This window comes from Colossoma macropomum, unplaced genomic scaffold (assembly GCF_904425465.1).
Source record: "Colossoma macropomum unplaced genomic scaffold, Colossoma_macropomum, whole genome shotgun sequence".
NCBI classification, from domain to species: Eukaryota; Metazoa; Chordata; class Actinopteri; order Characiformes; family Serrasalmidae; genus Colossoma; species Colossoma macropomum.
Window position 1 is genome coordinate 106936 of NW_023495588.1, and position 18502 is coordinate 125437.

The 18502-nt window shown below is 43.3% G+C and overlaps 1 protein-coding gene across 3 annotated transcripts in view; it reads left to right on the forward strand.

The window, feature by feature from the left end:
* The first annotated feature begins 805 nt into the window (after positions 1-805).
* LOC118802489 (nucleus accumbens-associated protein 1) overlaps positions 806-18502 on the forward strand; it is a 33082-nt gene continuing 15385 nt past the window's right edge. For 2 of the 3 annotated variants that reach the window (XM_036563031.1, XM_036563035.1), the window contains exons 1-2: positions 1402-1448; positions 12589-13638. In XM_036563031.1, the coding sequence (XP_036418924.1) occupies positions 12618-13638 (1021 nt within the window). In that variant the 5' untranslated portion in view covers positions 1402-1448; positions 12589-12617. Of the gene's footprint in view, positions 874-1401; positions 1449-12588; positions 13639-18502 lie in introns of those variants that run through there. The other variant, XM_036563034.1, reaches the window with a different exon arrangement.

Consider the following 18502-nt stretch of genomic DNA (forward strand, 5'->3'; position numbering starts at 1 on the left):
GTAGGGAATGGAAGTGTGTTGGGAATGGAAGTGTGTGTGGAATGGAAGTGTGTAGGGGATGGAAGTGCGTAGGGAATGGAAGTGCGTAGGGAATGGAAGTGTGTAGGGAATGGAAGTGTGTAGGTGATGGAAGTGCGTTGGGAATGGAAGCGCGTAGGGAATGGAAGTGTGTTGGGAATGGAAGTGTGTTGGGATTAGAAGTGTGTAGGGAATGGAAGTGTGTAGGGAATGGAAGTGTGTTGGGATTGGAAGTGCGTAGGGAATGGAAGTGTGTAGGGAATGGAAGTGTGTAGGGGATGGAAGTGTGTTGGGAATGGAAGTGCGTAGGGAATGGAAGTGTGTTGGGAATGGAAGTGTGTAGGGAATGGAAATGTGTGTGGAATGGAAGTGCGTAGGGAATGGAAGTGCGTAGGGAATGGAAGTGTGTACGGAATGGAAGTGTGTAGGGGATGGAAGTGTGTAGGGAATGGAAGTGCGTTGGGAACGGAATGCAGCTCGTGATTTTGCTCGAATACTCCATATGCATCCATTCATTTTGGGCTCGCCGCTCGGGAGCGCCCTCTAGCATCTGTCAACCCTGGGACACAGTACTGAGTGGCAGGTCTCCCCTCCCTCTACACATTCTCTGATTGAGTGACGCGACCGCGTCTAGTCTCGCTCTGCCCGATCGGTGACTCTGAGCTCCGCGTGACTCCGGGAGAAAAAGAACAGAAAGAAGGGACTTTGCGCTCGATCGCTCTGCGATCGACCGCACGGCCTGGCCCTCGCCTCACAATGAATGGCCGTTTCTAGCGAGAAAGTGAGGGAGAGCGCGAGCGTGTCGGACGCGTCCATCCAAGCGCTTCGTAACGGCTCTCGAGCGAAGCGGAGCGGGTGAGTATCTTTATCGTTGCCGCTCGTCGATCGTTCCTATCAACGGACTTTAACGGACGGCTCTGCGGAAAGAGTCGGGGTCGCGTGAGGTTGCGGTGGGTAGCGCGAGCACGTCCCGAGCACGTCTCGCGCGCTTCTCTTGTGTTTGTTTTTAATCTGTCGGTCTTGTTTTTTTTTCTGCGGATTTTTGTGGACATTTTTTTTCGTGGTAGTGGGGGGATGGGCGCAGACGAACGGTACCGACACACATACAAAAGAAGAAGAAAGTTTAACCGCTTCACGGTCCTCTCAGCGCCGCCGTTTTACCGAGTCTAAATATTAAAAAAATAATAATAATTAATAAAAGAGAGAAAAAAACAGGACGGGTTTGATGAAGAAAACAGTTTAGTGCTGTGCTTTATAACAAATTTAATCGGTACTTAGCAGCAATGTCTGGCGAAATCCCCCCTCTCCACTCCACTCCACACCGCCCCCCCCCGTTACTGTCTGCGTTGGTTCAGTCCGGCTCGCCCCCAGTCAGTCAGTTCCTGCGTTTGTCCCGGGATGACCTGTTGATGTCTGTGAAATAAGACCAGGTGGGCTATTCTGAATTTCTTTTTCGAGGCGTGAGATTAAATTCGGACTTGTGTTCGCGTCAGAAAGCGACCCCCCCCGGGCTTTTGAAATAAAGGAGAAAGAGAGAAAGAGGAGGAAAAAAAAACAATCCGCCAGCTTCAGCCTTAAAAATCACTCCCCCAGCGCTGCACTCGTGCTGCCTCTCCGTGCCCGCCTGAACCGCATGGACGATGGGCGGCTAGCTGTGGCTAACGGCCGCTGCCTGTTCGAATTTTCCCGTTCCACCTTAAATGGTGCAGCAGTTACATTCTGGCTGCCCCGAGGGGCAGCCAGAATGTAACTGCTGCACCATTTAAGGTGGAACGGGAAAATTCGAATGAGACGCTGGAGGCCCCTTTTTCCTTTCCTTTCCTCCTCCTGCCGCATTTCTCCCACCAGCCTCGCGCCCCCCGTGCCAAGCGGAGAAAAAACTCGCCATCCTGGCACGGTGGGCGCCCCCCCCCGCCCCTGCCCCCCGAACACGGTCGAGGTTTGAGGAGTTTACTTTCGCTGAGTCTCCGCGTTTCGGCGCGGCGCGCTGGGCTCGATCGTGAACCGATGCCCATTTATTCACTCCGAGGAGACCGTAGTCGTGAAATGAGTGCAGCGCGGTGCGGTTCTGCGTGGGGGGCTCACAAAAGCGCATTATCTGTCTCCTCTCGTCGTCTCCACGGCCGGCCGTGCGTCGGGAACGCGCTGTGTTTTTCCTCGTCGCTGCTAACTGAACTCGGCTAACGGCCGGGCTGCGTCCCAAACCGCCTGTCTGAGCGCCGCAGTTGCACTTTTCTCTGCGTGCGGCTCGACCGTTTCGATGCCCGTCACGTTTAACGGAATGAATGGAGCCGTAACCCGCTGTCTGCTGGTCTGCGGGGGTCTGTGGGGGTCTGTTAGGTGGGTGTGCAGGGAAGGGAAACTTTTCACATTCTTCTACATGTTGAACCCACGTCTCTCTCTCTCTCAATCTCTCTCGTGTTGTCGTTTTTTCTTGTTCTTTTTCTTTCCTTCCCTCTCTCGCTCTCCTTCCCTCGCCCCCTCTCTTACTTTCTCTCTCACTCGTTTTCTCGTTTTTCTCTCTCCTTTCTGTCTTGCTCTCTGTCTTCCTTTTCTTTCTGTTCTTTCTCTCTTTCCTCCTTCATTCCTTTCTTTCTCTTTATTTCTTTTCTCCTTTCTGTCTTTCCCTCTCTCTCTCTCCCTCCTTCTCTCACCCCTCTCTCTTTCTCTCTCTTACTTTCTCTCGTTTTCTTGTTTTTCCTCTTTCTTTTCTGTCTTTCCCTCTCTGTATTTTTCTTTCTCCCTCTTCCTTTCTCTCTTTCTCTTACCTTTCTCTCTCTCTCTCTCTCTCTCTCTCTCTCTCTCTCTCTCTCCTTTCTGTCTCTTTCTCTCTCTTACTTTCTCTCGTTTTCTTGTTTTTTCTCTTCTTTCTGTCTTTGCCTTTCTCTTTCTTTCGTTCTCTCTCTCTCTCTCCTCCCCCTCTCTGGAGGGGGAAAAAGTTCTTAAATAAACCCTGGGCCTCTCACTGTGTGTGTGTGTGTGTGTGTGTGTGTGTGTGTGTGTGTGCGCTGTGGCTCTGGCCAACTGTAAACAAGCCGTTTTGTCTGATGTGTGTGACATGGGTTCTGTGTGTGTGTGTGTGTGTGTGTGTGTGGAAGGGCCTCAGACAAAGAGGGCACTTCTTTTTACCAGTGAAGCCCCACTGCACCGCCGACTGAGGAGGTTTGATTTCTGATGTTTTATCGAAGTGCTGTTACCCCCCCAAACCCCCCTCCTCCTCCTCTTCCTCCTCCCCGTTCGCCTTTTCTTTCATACCTTCGGCCTCAGTTTGACGCACGAAATCAAAAGCTTTCCAAACTTTCCAACTCCTACCCGCGTGACTCGGTCAGGTGAGGAGGATGTGTTCTGTCCTGTGTTGGCAGCGTCCCACGAACGAACCGAAACGTCGGCGCGTAAGTCGGAGCTGGTGATGGGCGATATCGGTACGGTTCAGTACCACGCTGTCAGATGATGTTTACATTAAAGGGTCCACATCACGGAAAACTAAATTTTACCTCTTTAAAGCTTAAAAAAATTAACTCCGCACTCCAAACAGTCCATATGTAGAAGCTCAGCTGCTGAAACATCCCGTCGTGAATTAATTGCCTTTGTGATGTCACAAAATTCAGCTAATTTACATTACAGTATCTCCTTTCTGTTCACACTAAAGTTATAAGGAGTGTTTCAGCCTGGCCTGCTTTTGAACAGGCACAGTACAGGGCAGCCAGTCAGAACAGAGCTCATTTACATATATTTTAGAGGCACAGTAGCACAAACAGCCTAATTTAGTTCTAGGGGATAAAGAGAGGCTAGAAAAACTATTTTTGGTGCATGAATTCATAAAGAATGTTGGATACGGGCCCTTTAAGCCAGGGCGCCCATGCTTCCTGAGTGCTGCTACGAACCTGAGCTTGTTTTATGTTTTATTTCCTTAAATGTTGCACCGAAGTGAATATCAGAGTATTGTAAACCCTAACAGGGCAGAAAGCACATTTACAGAAAGTTTACTGTTTAATTTTCTTGTATTTTGAATTAAAGGGGCAATCCAGCCTAAAACTAGCAGTTATTCTTGTTTATTAGGTTGTGTTATGGTCTGCAGTCCTGCATTGCACTTCTCAGCCTCATTGTTGTGACAGAATTCACAGTTTTGTATCGTTCTCTCACTACAATACCCAGCATGCATTACGCAAATTAATCTGATATAGTGGTCTGTGGAACATACCAGTGACCTCAGACTTTTTACTTTATACAAAACAAATTCAAACAGTATCCCCCAAAGCACTTAGTCATTCAGAATTTACACCCACATTCAGAAGTTACGCCCACCTTCAAAATACATCATCAGAAGGGGGTTTCCCTCATCTTTTCACCTGGAAGTCTCACTACTACTGCAGCGCTGCTGTAGGAGGAGAGTAAGCACGTTTACAACAGATGTAGCGACAGTTCCATTTTTAATTTTGGCTGGAGTGTCCCTTTAACTGAAGCACTCAGTAAATGAAACACATTGAAGTTCCCTGTCAGGTCTTGGGACGCACTTGGAAACTGGAACTCCACTATTTTATGGGAGGAAATATTGCCAAGGGTGCAACACTCGTTTACAAGCATCCTTAGGTTCGATTTAATGCTTTAAAACTTTTAAATGGCTCCAAATTTATGTATGTACCAATATACCGCTCTTCAGAGTAACTCGCAAACATATTGGTTCTGTGTATCATGCATGCAAGCTCAGCAGTAAGTAATGCGAGTTTAAAGCATGCCTTTGTGTCACCATAGCAACCCTATATTATTCAGTGTGTATGTGGTGATGTCACATATTTGTGGTGCTTCAAATTTAAGACAGTCTGTTACTTATTAAGGCTTTTAATTTGTAAAATGTAATTTTCATACAAGTTATGGATTCTTAGACACCCTGTATCTGTCAGGTACCATTAAAATCTGTGCTGGTACGGAAGCAGAGGTGGGCGGAGTCTAGTCCCATTGATTTGTACTTTTTCACTAATGAGTTCTGTTTTTTTCTTTCCTAATTAGTTCTTTATTCTCTTTTTTGTTTTTTGGGGTTTAATTTCATTCTGAACAGCTTTGCTGTTGCTCACACTTCTCACTTCGGAGCTTTAGCGTTTTATTTTAGACCAAAAGGATCCAAAGTGAGAAGAATAGAGGCCTAAAAATGTTCAGTTCTTACGCTAATAGAGCAGTTCTGTAAGTTACTCAGTACTTCTTGTTACTCTGCTCAAGTTGTTGTTGTTGTTTGGAAACTTTTGCTGCAGTTATTATATTACTTTTTTTATTAAATTGCAATACTTTGACTAGAGGATGTGTTTACAACGCTCTGCTCAGCTCTAAATAGAATAACCACCTGCCATAGTCTGGTCTATCAGCCTGTTTAACTGGTCTTTTTGTGATGGAGATATATTGTTGTGTATAAGCATTCAGGGGCATCTAAAAGGGGAGAGGCAGGTTCATCTGATTAGAACTGCAATAAAACATAATAACTAAACGTGCATTTCCTGAAGGGATGGTTGCGCAGCAATTACTATGATATCCCAGGTGGTTGCTACAGTGTTGCCAGGCAGTTGCTATGACACCCCATGCCGTTGATAAATTATTCCTAGGCGGTTGCCATGGTGTATGGAGTGTGCGTATAGCTTTTCGTAAGGAGTTGCCAAGTGTTGGCTATGTGTTGAAAACGAATGGCAGTCTATGTGAGGAACGAGGGATGAAAAAACGACACATAGAGGAGTGCGGGTCAGTATGGCTGTGGATAAGAGCTTGAGGACCTGTCCTGAGGTAGTACATGCATTTTGGTGTCTGTTGGGCAAAGGTAGAAACAGGGTTACAGTTTGGGTAAAAACTGAATGGGAGTCTATGGGAGGAACGAGGGATGAAATAACGACACACAGAGGAGTGCAGGTCAGTATGGCTGTGGATTAGAGCTTGAGGACCTGCCCTGAGTGATGACGTGTAGTTTGGTGGCTGTCGGGCAAAGAAGTATTAGCGTTTGAGTGGTGGTGAAAATGAATGGGACTCTATGGGAGAAACGAGGGATGGAAAAAAACGACAAAGGGATGAGTGCGGGTCAGAACTACAGTGAATGTGTGCTTGGGGGCCTGTCCTGAGTTAGTGTATGCGAAATGGTGTCTTGTACATTATTACCGCTAACTTTTGGCTGGACTGTAGATGAGTGAATCTTCTATGCTGCCAGTTGTTCACTAAACACTAATACTGTAAAGAATAGGCTGTGTACTAATATGAAAGGGGAATTCCACCCATATTTTAAAATTTCAGTGTAATTCACCAGTATGCAAACTCATTCAGAGTGGTTTGATCTGAAATGGTTTCACTGTAGAGAAACATACCGACTCAGGTTTCTACATAGTGATAGTGATGGGAACCAGGGGTCACAAAGTCTATAAATAAAGGGGCCAGAAAGGGATCTTAATTCGATAGAAGAATTTTTAGTTTCCTAAAGAACATTTCAGTGAGTGGTTCTTTTTTTGTTTTCTGTTTTTTTTAATGAGAGATGTGAATGTGAGGAACCTTTTTTCATGAGATTCTAGGAAGAACTTTTACACTGATAGAGAACCCTAACATTGTGTGAAGGGTCTTTAAATCTTTAAAGAGTTCCCCTAGGGGTGGGCAATATGAGAATATTTTATTGTTATCATGATAAATTGTCACAATGCGCTTTCCTGAGCATATCGTGGATATCAGTACTTAAAGAACGCTGTCTAACTACGTGGTTCACTACAAACATCTATGTAGATGTAGGTTTATTATTATTAGTAGTATTATATTAGTATCAGTGGTATTATTATAGTATTTCTATATCTGCCTCTACAGGTTCTATCTTGTCTGTGCAAACGTATGAAATCTCAAAGACTAAATATCATGATGTGTATCAAGAATATGTCTATCGTGACATATTTTTGCCACATCGCCCACCCCTAGTTTCCACACACATCTCATTTACATCATGTTTTTCGGGGAACTAAAGCTGTTCTATGGCATCATAGGGAAAAAAAAGCATTTTTAACAATGTGCAACAAAATTTTGTAATAATTTTAATTAACAATCCAAAATGACCAGTGAACCCACACATTTCTTCTGAGTTTTTATATGTGATGCTAATGATGGTGAAATAGTGGTAAATCTGAAAAAAATGAATTTTCTATGGGGTCTATTTGGCCTCACAACATTTTCCATGTGCCCCTCCACCGCGAACGTGTTTTAAACAGTGCGTTTTAGACCAAAACATCAGTGAATTCATAACCATTTCATGTGATAACTTTCTGTGAGGGAGCTTTTAGAGGTGGACGTCTGGTTCCTATCACCACCACTGTGAGCAATTCTGACTCGTTTCTCTAGAACAGAGCATTTCGCCCCAAACCACTCTGAATGGCTGTTTTTATTTTGCTACATTTCCCTTTATTTTAACACAAAACAAAGTCAGTACACAAAGTGAGGTGATGCTGCTGTGTCAGCATGTCAGTTCAGCTTCTACTATACCAAAATAAATACTTTATCACAGACTTATTAGTTTAGTTTTGGTTTTTGTGAGCTGTTCCTTTTAACTGTTATAGTAATGCCTCCGCCATGTTCTCAAGGTGTTCCAGCCTTGAGTAGTATTGCGTTGTGGGACAGCAGCGTCCATTAGTATCCTACTTAATAACGGGCCGATTCCAGGTACTGATACTTGTAACTAGTTACATTTACTCAGTTATATGTACTCAAGTACAATTTCGATAGAATTATATGGTGAGTATTTCCAGATGATACTTCTGAAGTGAATTAGAAATCTGTTTGCTCCTCAGTTCCATTGTAGCCATTAGTATTAAGTCCCTCATTTTTGGTGGGGTTAATTTCCTTGTGGTGGTCCAGCTCCTGGGCTGCTTCACTGTTGCTCACATCACTCACTTTGGAGTCTTAGCGTTTTATTTGAGACCGAAGAGAGAAGAAAAGACAAACTTAGGTTCTAATGCTGAAAGCAGTTCTGCTGCAGTTCTACAGAAGAACTCGGCACGTTTTGGCTACTTTAACTTCTACTCAAGTCACTATTTTAAAGGGCCCAAATCATGGAAAACTGAATTTCCCTCACTTTTTTTTTAAAACACACAAGTTTGAAGCAATACGTAAACATTGAGTGTGTTACATGCACACAATAATCCGATCATAATCGGATTTCTGCATTTATCTGATTATTCAAATGGTCATGTAAACAGCACAGTCTGATTTCTTAGATCGGAGTAAGGTCTAGAAATCCGATTAAGAAATCTGATAAGCTGGATTTTAGCTCAGTAATCAGATTTCTCAGCGCATGTGAACTCTTACTCTGATTTCTTTCGGATTTGCTCATGTGCGAAATCGGACCGGAAATAAGCGAGCAGTGTTGCCGCGAGATGCAGCGAAACACTTTTGGAGCGACACTGAAACCAAATACATGCTTGACGAAATGAAGGGTTTAATTATTCTTCATCTTCTAGGTGATGTTTGTTCATATTTTCAGGTAAAGTGGTGCGATGTTTTTAAAAAAGCCACAGCATGAAGTTTGAGTTTTGCATTACGTTTTCGTCACCTTCTGTGAGTTTATTGGCTGGTTGCAAAGCTGAAATATGATTACTGTCTGATTCATGTAGACCCGGAGTTTCCCCATTATCTGATTACTCAAATGCATGTAAACGCGCTGATCGGATTACTGACAAAATCTGATTTCCTGCAGGTTATTAAGTGCATGTAAACACACATTGTTGAAGTTTCAAAAATGTACTATTTACTATCCAGTCCAGGCTGTACATGGAAACTAAGCTGCGGAAACAGCCTGCTTTGAATTCACTGTTTCTCTGATGTTACAAGAACCAACTTGCGTATATCTGCTTGTTGACTCTGAAGTTATAAGGAGTGTTTCAGCTCTGAGTGCTTTAGGAGTAAGGTCTGAACACAAGGCAGCCAATCAGAATAGAGCTTGTTTGTCTCGGGTTATGAAAACAGCCTGTTTAAATCTAAAGGATAAAGAGAGGTTGGAAAGTGGTCATGTAAAAATGATGGATTATGGCTGTTGGTTATATAAAATTACATGTTATAAATGGACCTCAGTAGAAAAAATAATGAAAACACAATAAAAACGGGATATGGGAGCTTTAACAAAGTAGTAATGCGTCAAAAACAGAATTAGCGTTTTGTTTAAGACAGAACAGGGAGGTGAATAGTGGTTCATTCCTTTAGAACCCTCAAGCAATATTAGGTACATTATGTTCCTTTCATTGTATTTCAGTTTTGTTGTGTGTAAAAAGAGCACAGCTGTGGGCTCGAATGAAGAGTTTCCTCATAGTGTCATATTAAACAGGGCTGACAGCGTCTACAGTGTCAGACAAAGCGCAGTGTTTGTACACATTCATGTTCAACTGTGACCTCAATCACTGCGAGGCTAAATCTCTGTACAGAGCTCAGATAAAGCGCCATTTTATCTCTCTCGCTCCCTCTCCGCTGGATCTCCATCACGTTTACATTAACTCTTCCTCCTGCCGTCCCGTTTCAATTCCGGAGAAGTTGGGTTCGCCCGCCTGCGCTCTCCTGCTGTAGCTGCACTTCAGTGGCCTTGGCCATTGTCTTAAAGGACGGGCCTGTTGAACAGAAGCGGTTTTGTCTTCGTGGCTGTTTATGGATGTTCTTTTGTTCCACTTTTGATAATAAAGGTTTCTAAATGGTCGGCTTGCAGGAGTTCTTTGGAGTGATGCAATAGAAGAACCACTTTTGGTTCCCTGAAGAACCTTTCAGTGGAGAGGTTTCAGTTGAGCTTTTTTAAAGGGCCAATAAACTAATATTTTTGTGCATTTCATATTATAGATGTATATTGTGTGTGTGTGTGTGTGTGTGTGTATGTAGAGCAGAGCCCCGCTGGTGACATCCTGTATAAATAAAAAAAAAAAATGTGTGGTCACAAGTTAGTAAGGCATGGGAGCAAGATAATTAAGTCGTGGCAACGACTTAGTAAGGCATGGGAACAAGATAAGCCGTGGCCACAAGTTAGTAAGGCATGGGAGCAAGATAATTAAGTCGTGACCATGACTTAGCATGGCATGGGAATGAAATTAGCCACGACTTAGTAAGGACTGGGAACAAGATCCTCATGTGTTTGCTTACTAAGTAGTGGCCACGCGTTAGGATCTTGTTCCCACGCGTTGTTTTTATTTATATGGGATGTCACCAGCAGGGCTTCATAATAATGTAAAATATGTATAAATAAAAAGTCTGGTTACGTTAACTTTAAAAGTTAAGTTTTTTGTTTTTATGTCTGTGTGTGTGTGTGTGTGCGTCCGTGTGTGCGTCCGTGTGTGCGTCCGTGTGTGCGTCCGTGTGTGCGTCCGTGTGTGTGTGTGTGTGTGTGTGTGTATCCTAATTTATTTTGACAGTTAAACAGGCTGTTTTTGTTACTGTGCCTTTAAGACTGATATATCTGAATGGGCTCTGTTCTGATTGGCTGCCCTGTATTTTGCTACTGAGCGTTCAAAAAGCAGTATTGCCTCTTATAACTTCAGTGTGAATGGACAGGGCTAAACAGCTGTAGGCTGAATAGGTGGACGTACGTAAATGTGTTGGCTTTTGTGAATCGATTAATTCAAAATAGTTTCCATATATGGACTTGGGGTGAACAGTGTGTTTTGAAACTTTGATGTTGTACATAAACCGTGCTAAAGTCTTTATTTCAAAAAAGTGAGGAATAACTCCACGATATGGAGTTTTCCATGATATGGACCCTTTAAGGACAACAGTAACAGGTGCTGATGTGGAGCTGAGGTTGACATGTTGCTCAAAGGCCCAATGTAATGAAAAAAACATTCTCACTTTCCAGAAGTTAGTTGTTCTGAGTTGAGCTGAAATGATGTTTGACTGTTTGAGTATTAATCCAGTTTGTCATGCACTGTTGAATATTGCATATTGTGAATATGACTGATGGGCTGGTCCTAACCCTAAATTACAGACTGAGCTCTGAACTCCCAGTCAGTGTTTCTCTAGGGATGCATGATATTGGAATCTTATCAATATCCGAAAATAAGTGATAAAAATCATCGGACAGGTTTTTAGATTTGACTGACGTTTTTTTAGTCTGTTTGTCCACATTTAATGAATTCCGGAAGAACAGAATGTTTAGGAGACACTGAATTACTGTGCTGAACTGTATTTTTCATTTGTTGTCCTGTTTAAATAAATTGCTGCTGTCACATCAAAACCTCATATCTCCAAAATGCTAATTTTACAGGAGAAAGAAAAAAACCTACTTTACTTTTAATGTACATCAATGGAACCAGACATATTTCCAAGTCATTTTGGGACGTTTCTTTTGGTCTGTTCATCATGAAATTTACCCACAATGTAGAGGACAGCAGGTATTTTCAAGTTATGTCTCAAACTGAAAAATGATAAGTTCAGATAGGAGGTTTTGTTCCAACAGCAGCGAAATGTTATATTTCACACTAATCTGTGTAGATAAAATCCCAATTTGTACATTTTTATGTATCAGCCCATAGTCCCTATTTTGACACGTCCAACAGTTCTCCAATAACTCGTTTCAGCACAACAAGTAATGAATTAGTAACACCGCAGAGTGAAAACTGCTTAAACTGAAGAAAATGCTCTTGTTTGTGGTTGTGAACTTGTAGAATAACTTTTGTAATTTTTGCTGTAAGTTTACTTTAATGGCACACAACTCATTCCTTATTAAAACAGTAAAATGGCTGAAGCTTAGCGTGTTGAGTTAACGTACTGTTATTGTAGCTTATTAGTGTTATTAGGGTATTGAATAACAGAATAATGGGCTTTTATTTATCCTCTTTGGGGTAACTGCAAACTCTTGTTTCTAGTGGGAAGACATGCCATGTGAGCTGCACGACTGTTGTTTTTGAAGATTCCACTTGTTTAAACTTCTTTCAGAAGCAAAAATAATTTAAATTCTAAAAGAAATTCTTTACCATTAAGGTGAACTTTGTTCTGTTCACTTTTGTTGTTGTGAAAATTATTTGTCAGGGTTAGGGGTGCCCAAACTTTTTGTCTCGGGGGGTATAATGTGCATTGATTGTAGTGGGCCGAGGGCAAAAAAGACAAAACAGTATACTAATAAAGAAGGTAGTCTGCTTTAAAATTAAAGTTTAAAATAGTTCATAACTCTAATATGTTAATAAAATGTGTTGAAAAATGTTAAAAAAAAATAGAAATCCAGTAAATTCAAGATCAGATTCATTTTGAAAGGGACATAATATTTAATGAGTTACATGTAGTGTAGAAAATATGTTTGTTCTCTCACTGGATGAGGGGGTGGGCTCAGGGTAACTTTCCAGCAGGACAGATCAAACATCCTCACGGGCCGGCTTTGGGCAGCCCTGGTCTAGATGATCTGATGCTTCACTAAAATAATCTATAGATTAATCGACTACTGAGTAATCATAAGCAACAGTGCTGAATTCTAATGCTTTTCACTGATTCTAGTACTGATAAATACTGCAAATGGTCACGTCTGGTCATAACGGGCTATTACTGTCACTGACCGTGTTTTTTTCTTTTTCTCTCTCTCTTCTGCTTCGTTCCTGGTGTTTTCCTCAGATTTCTGCAGTGGTGCTGGCCATAGCGCCATGGCTCAGACCCTTCAGATGGCGATCCCAAACTTCGGCAACAACATCCTGGAGTGTCTGAACGAGCAGCGGCTGCAGGGCCTGTACTGCGACGTGTCCGTGGTGGTGAAGGGCCATGCCTTTAAAGCCCACCGTGCCGTGCTGGCCGCCAGCAGCTCCTACTTCCGCGACCTCTTCAACAGCAGCGCCGGCAGCAAGACGCCCACGGTGGTGGAGCTGCCGCCGGCCGTGCAGCCGCAAAGCTTCCAGCAGATCCTGGCCTTCTGCTACACTGGACGGCTCAGCATGAACGTGGGCGACCAGTTTTTGCTCATGTACACGGCCGGGTTCCTGCAAATCCAGCAGATCATGGAGAAAGGTACAGAATTCTTCCTGAAGGTCAGTTCCCCTAGCTGCGATTCGCAGGGCCTTCACGCAGAAGAAACTCCCCCATCCGAACCTCAGAGTCCAGTCACTCAGACAGCCGCCGGGGCTTCGGCTAATGGCGGAGGCGGCGGCGGTGGAGGAGGTGGAGGAGGAGGAGGAGGAGGAGGGGTGGTTGCCACTGCAGCCAGCCGGCCCGCGTCCTGCTTGACCCCGCTGCCCTTGGTGTCTAGGGTGAAAACGGAGCAGCCTGAGGCTTCACCCTACTCTGTAGTTTGCACCCCCGTGGCCAAAAGGCTGTGGGAGGGCGGCAACCGAGAGGGCGGCGGATCCGGAGCCTCCGGTGGAGGCGGGATCCGGAAAGCCGCCCGCTTTTCCCAGGAAGCGGCGCGAGGAAGCGCCATCCAGCCGCAGGGACTACCCATGGGCTTGGCGGTAGCACCAGGAGGCACCAACGGCAACGGTAACGGCACCAGCAGCGGCGCCACCCCAGAGGGCACCAGCCCAGGTACCATGAGCGCCTACGCCAGCGACTCGCCTATTTCCTACCACGACGATGAAGAAGAGGAGGAAGCTGTTGAAGACGGCACCGAAGAGCAGTACAGGCAGATCTGCAACATGTACACCATGTACAGCATGCTTAACATGGGCGCTGCAGGTGAGACAGCTGCATAATAGTGTTGGCTTAATAGTAGACTTGCTTTCATGGGATGTCATGCGATGCTTGCTTGTAGCACGTTCGTATGTAGACACTGTAGACAACTGCATTAGCATTACTGCTTACACCAGGCGTCGGCAACATGCGACTCATTTACTGTCCTGTTGTGGCTCCACAGCAGAATTAGATTTGTAGGTAAAAATAAAATAATCCTCCTTTACAGTAAAATAAATTTCTGATCATCGTTCAAAACAGTTTAACAATAAATGGTCTTAAGCACTGCAGTTAATGTAGAACTGCTAATTTCCCAGCCTTTAACCCTGAAGATTGGCGCACATACTGTTGGTCACCATAGCAACGCAAACAACAATCTCGCCTAGCTAGTAGCTAACGAAAACGGCAAAGAGAGAGATTCAAGACGAACACCGATAATTTGGAGACAAACGCCAGCTTCTTGTTCAGATTTTCCCGTTCCACCATTAAATAGTGCAGCAGATACAGTCTGGTGCCTCAGGCACTGTTTAAGGTGGAACGGGAAAATCTGAACAGGAAGCTGGCGAGAAGCGACTTCAGCCTCGTAAAAATTCAGACGTTGAGAGACATTTTACAAGAAACTGTTCGACTTTAGCGGAAAAGTTTCCTGCCGGAGACGTGAGAGAAGCAAAGTAAGTCTAAGCCGAGCAAAGTAAGTCTGCGTTTTTGTTTATATTAAATGTTTAGCCAATACTAGTACATTAGCACATACTGAGACATATTTACAGCCAAGATGGTAAACTGGACATAAAATGTGGCTCCCAAGGTGGTTTGATTTTTATTGAAAGGACAAAATGGCTCTTCATAACGTTTGGGTTGCGACCCCTGGCTTCCACCAAAGTTTAGGGAATCAGCCAAACGACTTTTATTCTTTTGCGGTGGGGCTACAAGCCTAATGTAACTAACAAATAATCTCAAATAGACTCGCTTGTGTGGTCTGAAGTCATGCTGTGGTTGTGTAATCAGCGTCTAAGCTGGTTTCTCTCTGACAGAAGTAACGTTTTGGGAAAATCGCTGCTGTCGTCTCCTGCTAAAGTGTTCCAAAGCCGATACGTTTTACCCTTCGGATAGTTTTCCTACGAACCTCACTGGATCTTCTGGATTATGAGGTTGTTAAGGAACCGAAATACAACTATTGCTACATACAGGCTAACACTGCTGCCCACTGAGCTGACATCATAAGACTGGCCTCAGCAAAATACCCCACACAAACCAGTGAGCTCAGTTAAATGTGGTAGTCTAGAGCAGAGGTCACTAATAGGCGGACTGCGGTCTGAGTCCTGACCCAGATGCTGTCCTATGCGGACCTGGACCTATAACTGATAAACTATGGAGAATTATTTAATTTTGACGGGGTGGTCCTGTTTTAATTAATGTAGCTTTTATAGCCTTTACGGTGCCGATTTAGCGGCCCGGGAAACTCACAGACCAATCGCATGCGTTGTAAATATCACAGATGACGCTACTCAGCCAATCAGATCTGTGCTTTACGATGAGCACTGAGACTTGAGTGAGTGACACACACAGGGGAGGGACGAGGCGAGAAACAGCAGTCAGAGAAGAAAGTGAGTCAGAGGGAAGTTATTTCACATGGCGTGATCTAAAAAGAGAAAACTGACTATATATGTTGCTGAAATATGACTGAATTGTACTTTATTTGATTTAACATTCAGTTGTTGACTGTATAAGATGTTGATATACCTACTAGGCTACTTCAGTGAACAGTGTATGGCACTGAATCATAATGCAAGTGACATTATGATGTTCCAGACCTTTGCTTGGGGAAATTTTCTCTAACTGGACCTTACTGAATTTTAATTAAAGACCCCTGGACTAGAGGCTTTGGAAGTTTTAGCCTACAGTTTGAGTAGCTGGTGCTGGTATATAATGGTGTTGGCTTAATAGCTGACGTACTTTCATGCGATATCATTTCAGTGCGCTGTATTAGCTATGTATGTAGCATTATTCACATTTTCAGTGAGACATGGGGATGAAAATATGTACACATTATGAAACTTTTATTTACCACAGGATGCGACAGCGGTGATTTCTAAAAAAGACGGCATTCATTTCTGTCATTAAAAAACAGCTTAGACCCAGAGTTTCTAGTATGAGTATGACACACAACTTCAGAGGTTTATAGATAACAGTGTGTCATAGTGTCACAAACCACATAAGCAAGCCTATTTGAGATTGCTTAACAACTCGACATGGTTTGAGGTGAGCGTGGTATTTAGTTGTACAGTTTAACTGACTTTCATTTAGTGAAGCATCAATACTGTTTTTCTCAGATGAGTTTTTTCTCAGAGTACGAATACATAATTTTTAGTACTCGGTAATACCATACTGAGTAACCTGCTTAGTTCTAAGTAGTTGTTAGTGTGAGTAAGGTGAGTGCAGTGTACCCTGACATTTAAATCTAGCTGATTTTAAATGACGTGCATTAGTTAGCTATACTAAATTAGCTACCCTGGGTCGAGTAGCGCTGCAGTCCAGGAGAGCGGGTTGTGTTCCACCTCAGAAAAGCGTTTCTGTACAGATGTACCTAAAGTACGTTTCATAGTTTTGATCCTCCTCTGTCTCTTTCAGTAACAGTCTCTGTAGCACAGTGACAGCAGAATTCGCATCCGAAGCTGACGCGTCTGAGGAGCTCACGTCCTGTTGAAGTCTTTTGTTTGGTTGGTTGAGCTGTAATTCCTAAAAGTCAGGAATTCACTGTGCAATCTTAGAAACTTGCACTGTTTATTTGAATAGAGCATCATGAACCAACAAAGACTGCGATTTATTTTATTTTTTTCCCCTCCATGAAAATGCAAAACACAGCCTCTACAAACAGCTTTGTTTGTCAACAATTTCAATTAAAGCTGTTTCTTTCAGAATAACATGCTGTGCGTTAGAGATGCACCGATACCACTTTTTTCCTTCCGATACCGATACCTGATCCTTTAGTATCAGCTGATACCCAGGACCGATACAGATACTAACTCTATCTAATGTAACTCGCTCACATACAAGTCCTGATATTTATACAATTACATTTTATTTTATTTTTGTATCTGTGTTCTGCGTCACAAATAAAACAGACTCAGGTTAGCTTTACTTGGTGGGTTATATTTATTAGATGCTTAAGAAAACTTATTCTTGTTTATTTACTGTATATATTTACTATTATATAATTAGTAATAACCATGTTTAACAATCTAAGTAGATGTAAAACATCTTTATTGTGCAAAACAGTTAAAAACAGAACTGAACAGTACACAAACACATCAGCACACAGCAGCTGCTCTGGCTCAAAAGCGGAGCTGAATGTTGTTTCACATCCAGATTTCTCGAGTCGTTTGTCTCATGCGTGCATCTTGTTCACTCGTGCTGCATCTCTGAGCGTCAGTTCAGTAAATATCACCGTCGTTCACTCTGTCAGTATCAGTGACTTTCAGAGATTTTTTCTGGCTTGGTTGCTGAGTGATACAGCTGACCGACGGAGGCGCAGGCGGGGATAGTAGATGCACATGCCCAGCTAGCGGGCTGCTATGCTAAAGCCTAAATCGAGACCAAATGCTATCATTAATATGACGTGCATTAGCTTGTTATGCTAAATTAGTTCCCCTGGATCGAGTAGTGCTGCAGTCCAGGAGAGTGGGTTGTATTCAGTCAATGTAAAGTCACATATACAGACTTGTCTACAGTGGCTGAGAAGATCCAACGAACTGCAAATAAATAAAAACGAGCTGCAAACGCAGAAAACACTCAAATTGACGACATGGATGCTGCATTTTACAAACACGCTGCAGATTCGTAGACACTCAGAAAGCACTTTCATCAAAATGACGACACCGTCGCGACATTTCATAAACGCGCTGCAAATACAGAAACACATGCAGCTTCAGATACGCTGATAAGCCAGTCACAACACAGCCGAGGTGTTTCCGGAGGACACTCGGAGACGACGGAGCCGTTCAGACCTCTAAATTCTATGCAGCACAAACTTTCAGCGGTAAAAGTGAGTTAACTTTTATTTGAGCAGATTACTAATATCGTTGTATCTAATGGGAATTAGCTGCAGAGTGTAACTGTAAAAGTTTAACTAGTAATACCAGATAATGACCACAGTACCGCTGTGACACATCGGGTAGAAAACTAGCCAGCCAGGTTAACCATGAACTCTGATGTGAGTGTTTGCAGTCTGATCTACTTCTGAGCCCTTTGAGTCTTTCAGAATCGTTTCCGTTGTGTTGTGGCTGGTTTTGCAGCCATTTTTCTGAAGTTGCATGTGTTTTCTTTATTTGCAGTGCGTTTCTAAAATGTAGGTCCTGTATGTTCAGCACGTTAATGAGTTTACAATACGTTTGTAATTGTACTATGAATAGGGTCTTGTCAGCCACTCAACTTTTTTTGGCCTCCGTTTTGCTAGCCTACCAGTCTCCACCTGTATTGGGATTGCGTTTGTGTGTATTTAAAAACGACTAAAATCTCAGTGTATTCCTCGTGGGAATACGTCAAGGTGGAATGTTTAAAGTGACCAGTGACTTTGTGTCTGACCTCCATGGAGTCAGTAACACTTCCCTGTGCGATCAGACTCCCCTTCGCTGCCAGCTTTATTAGTTTATTCATTATCGCGGCGGTGTACACTCAGTGTACGTTACGTGGTATCGGATGTTGGTGTCGGGGCGTTTTTATTAGGCCGAGTATGAGTAAATGAGCGCGACATCGGGCCGATACCGGAAAGAACCAACTTCAGACCCCAAACATGTCTTGGCTGATCAGCTACGCTTGGTGTAGTTGGTAAACTAAATTAGATTCTCCTTTGGTTGTTTTGTCGTTGGCGCTT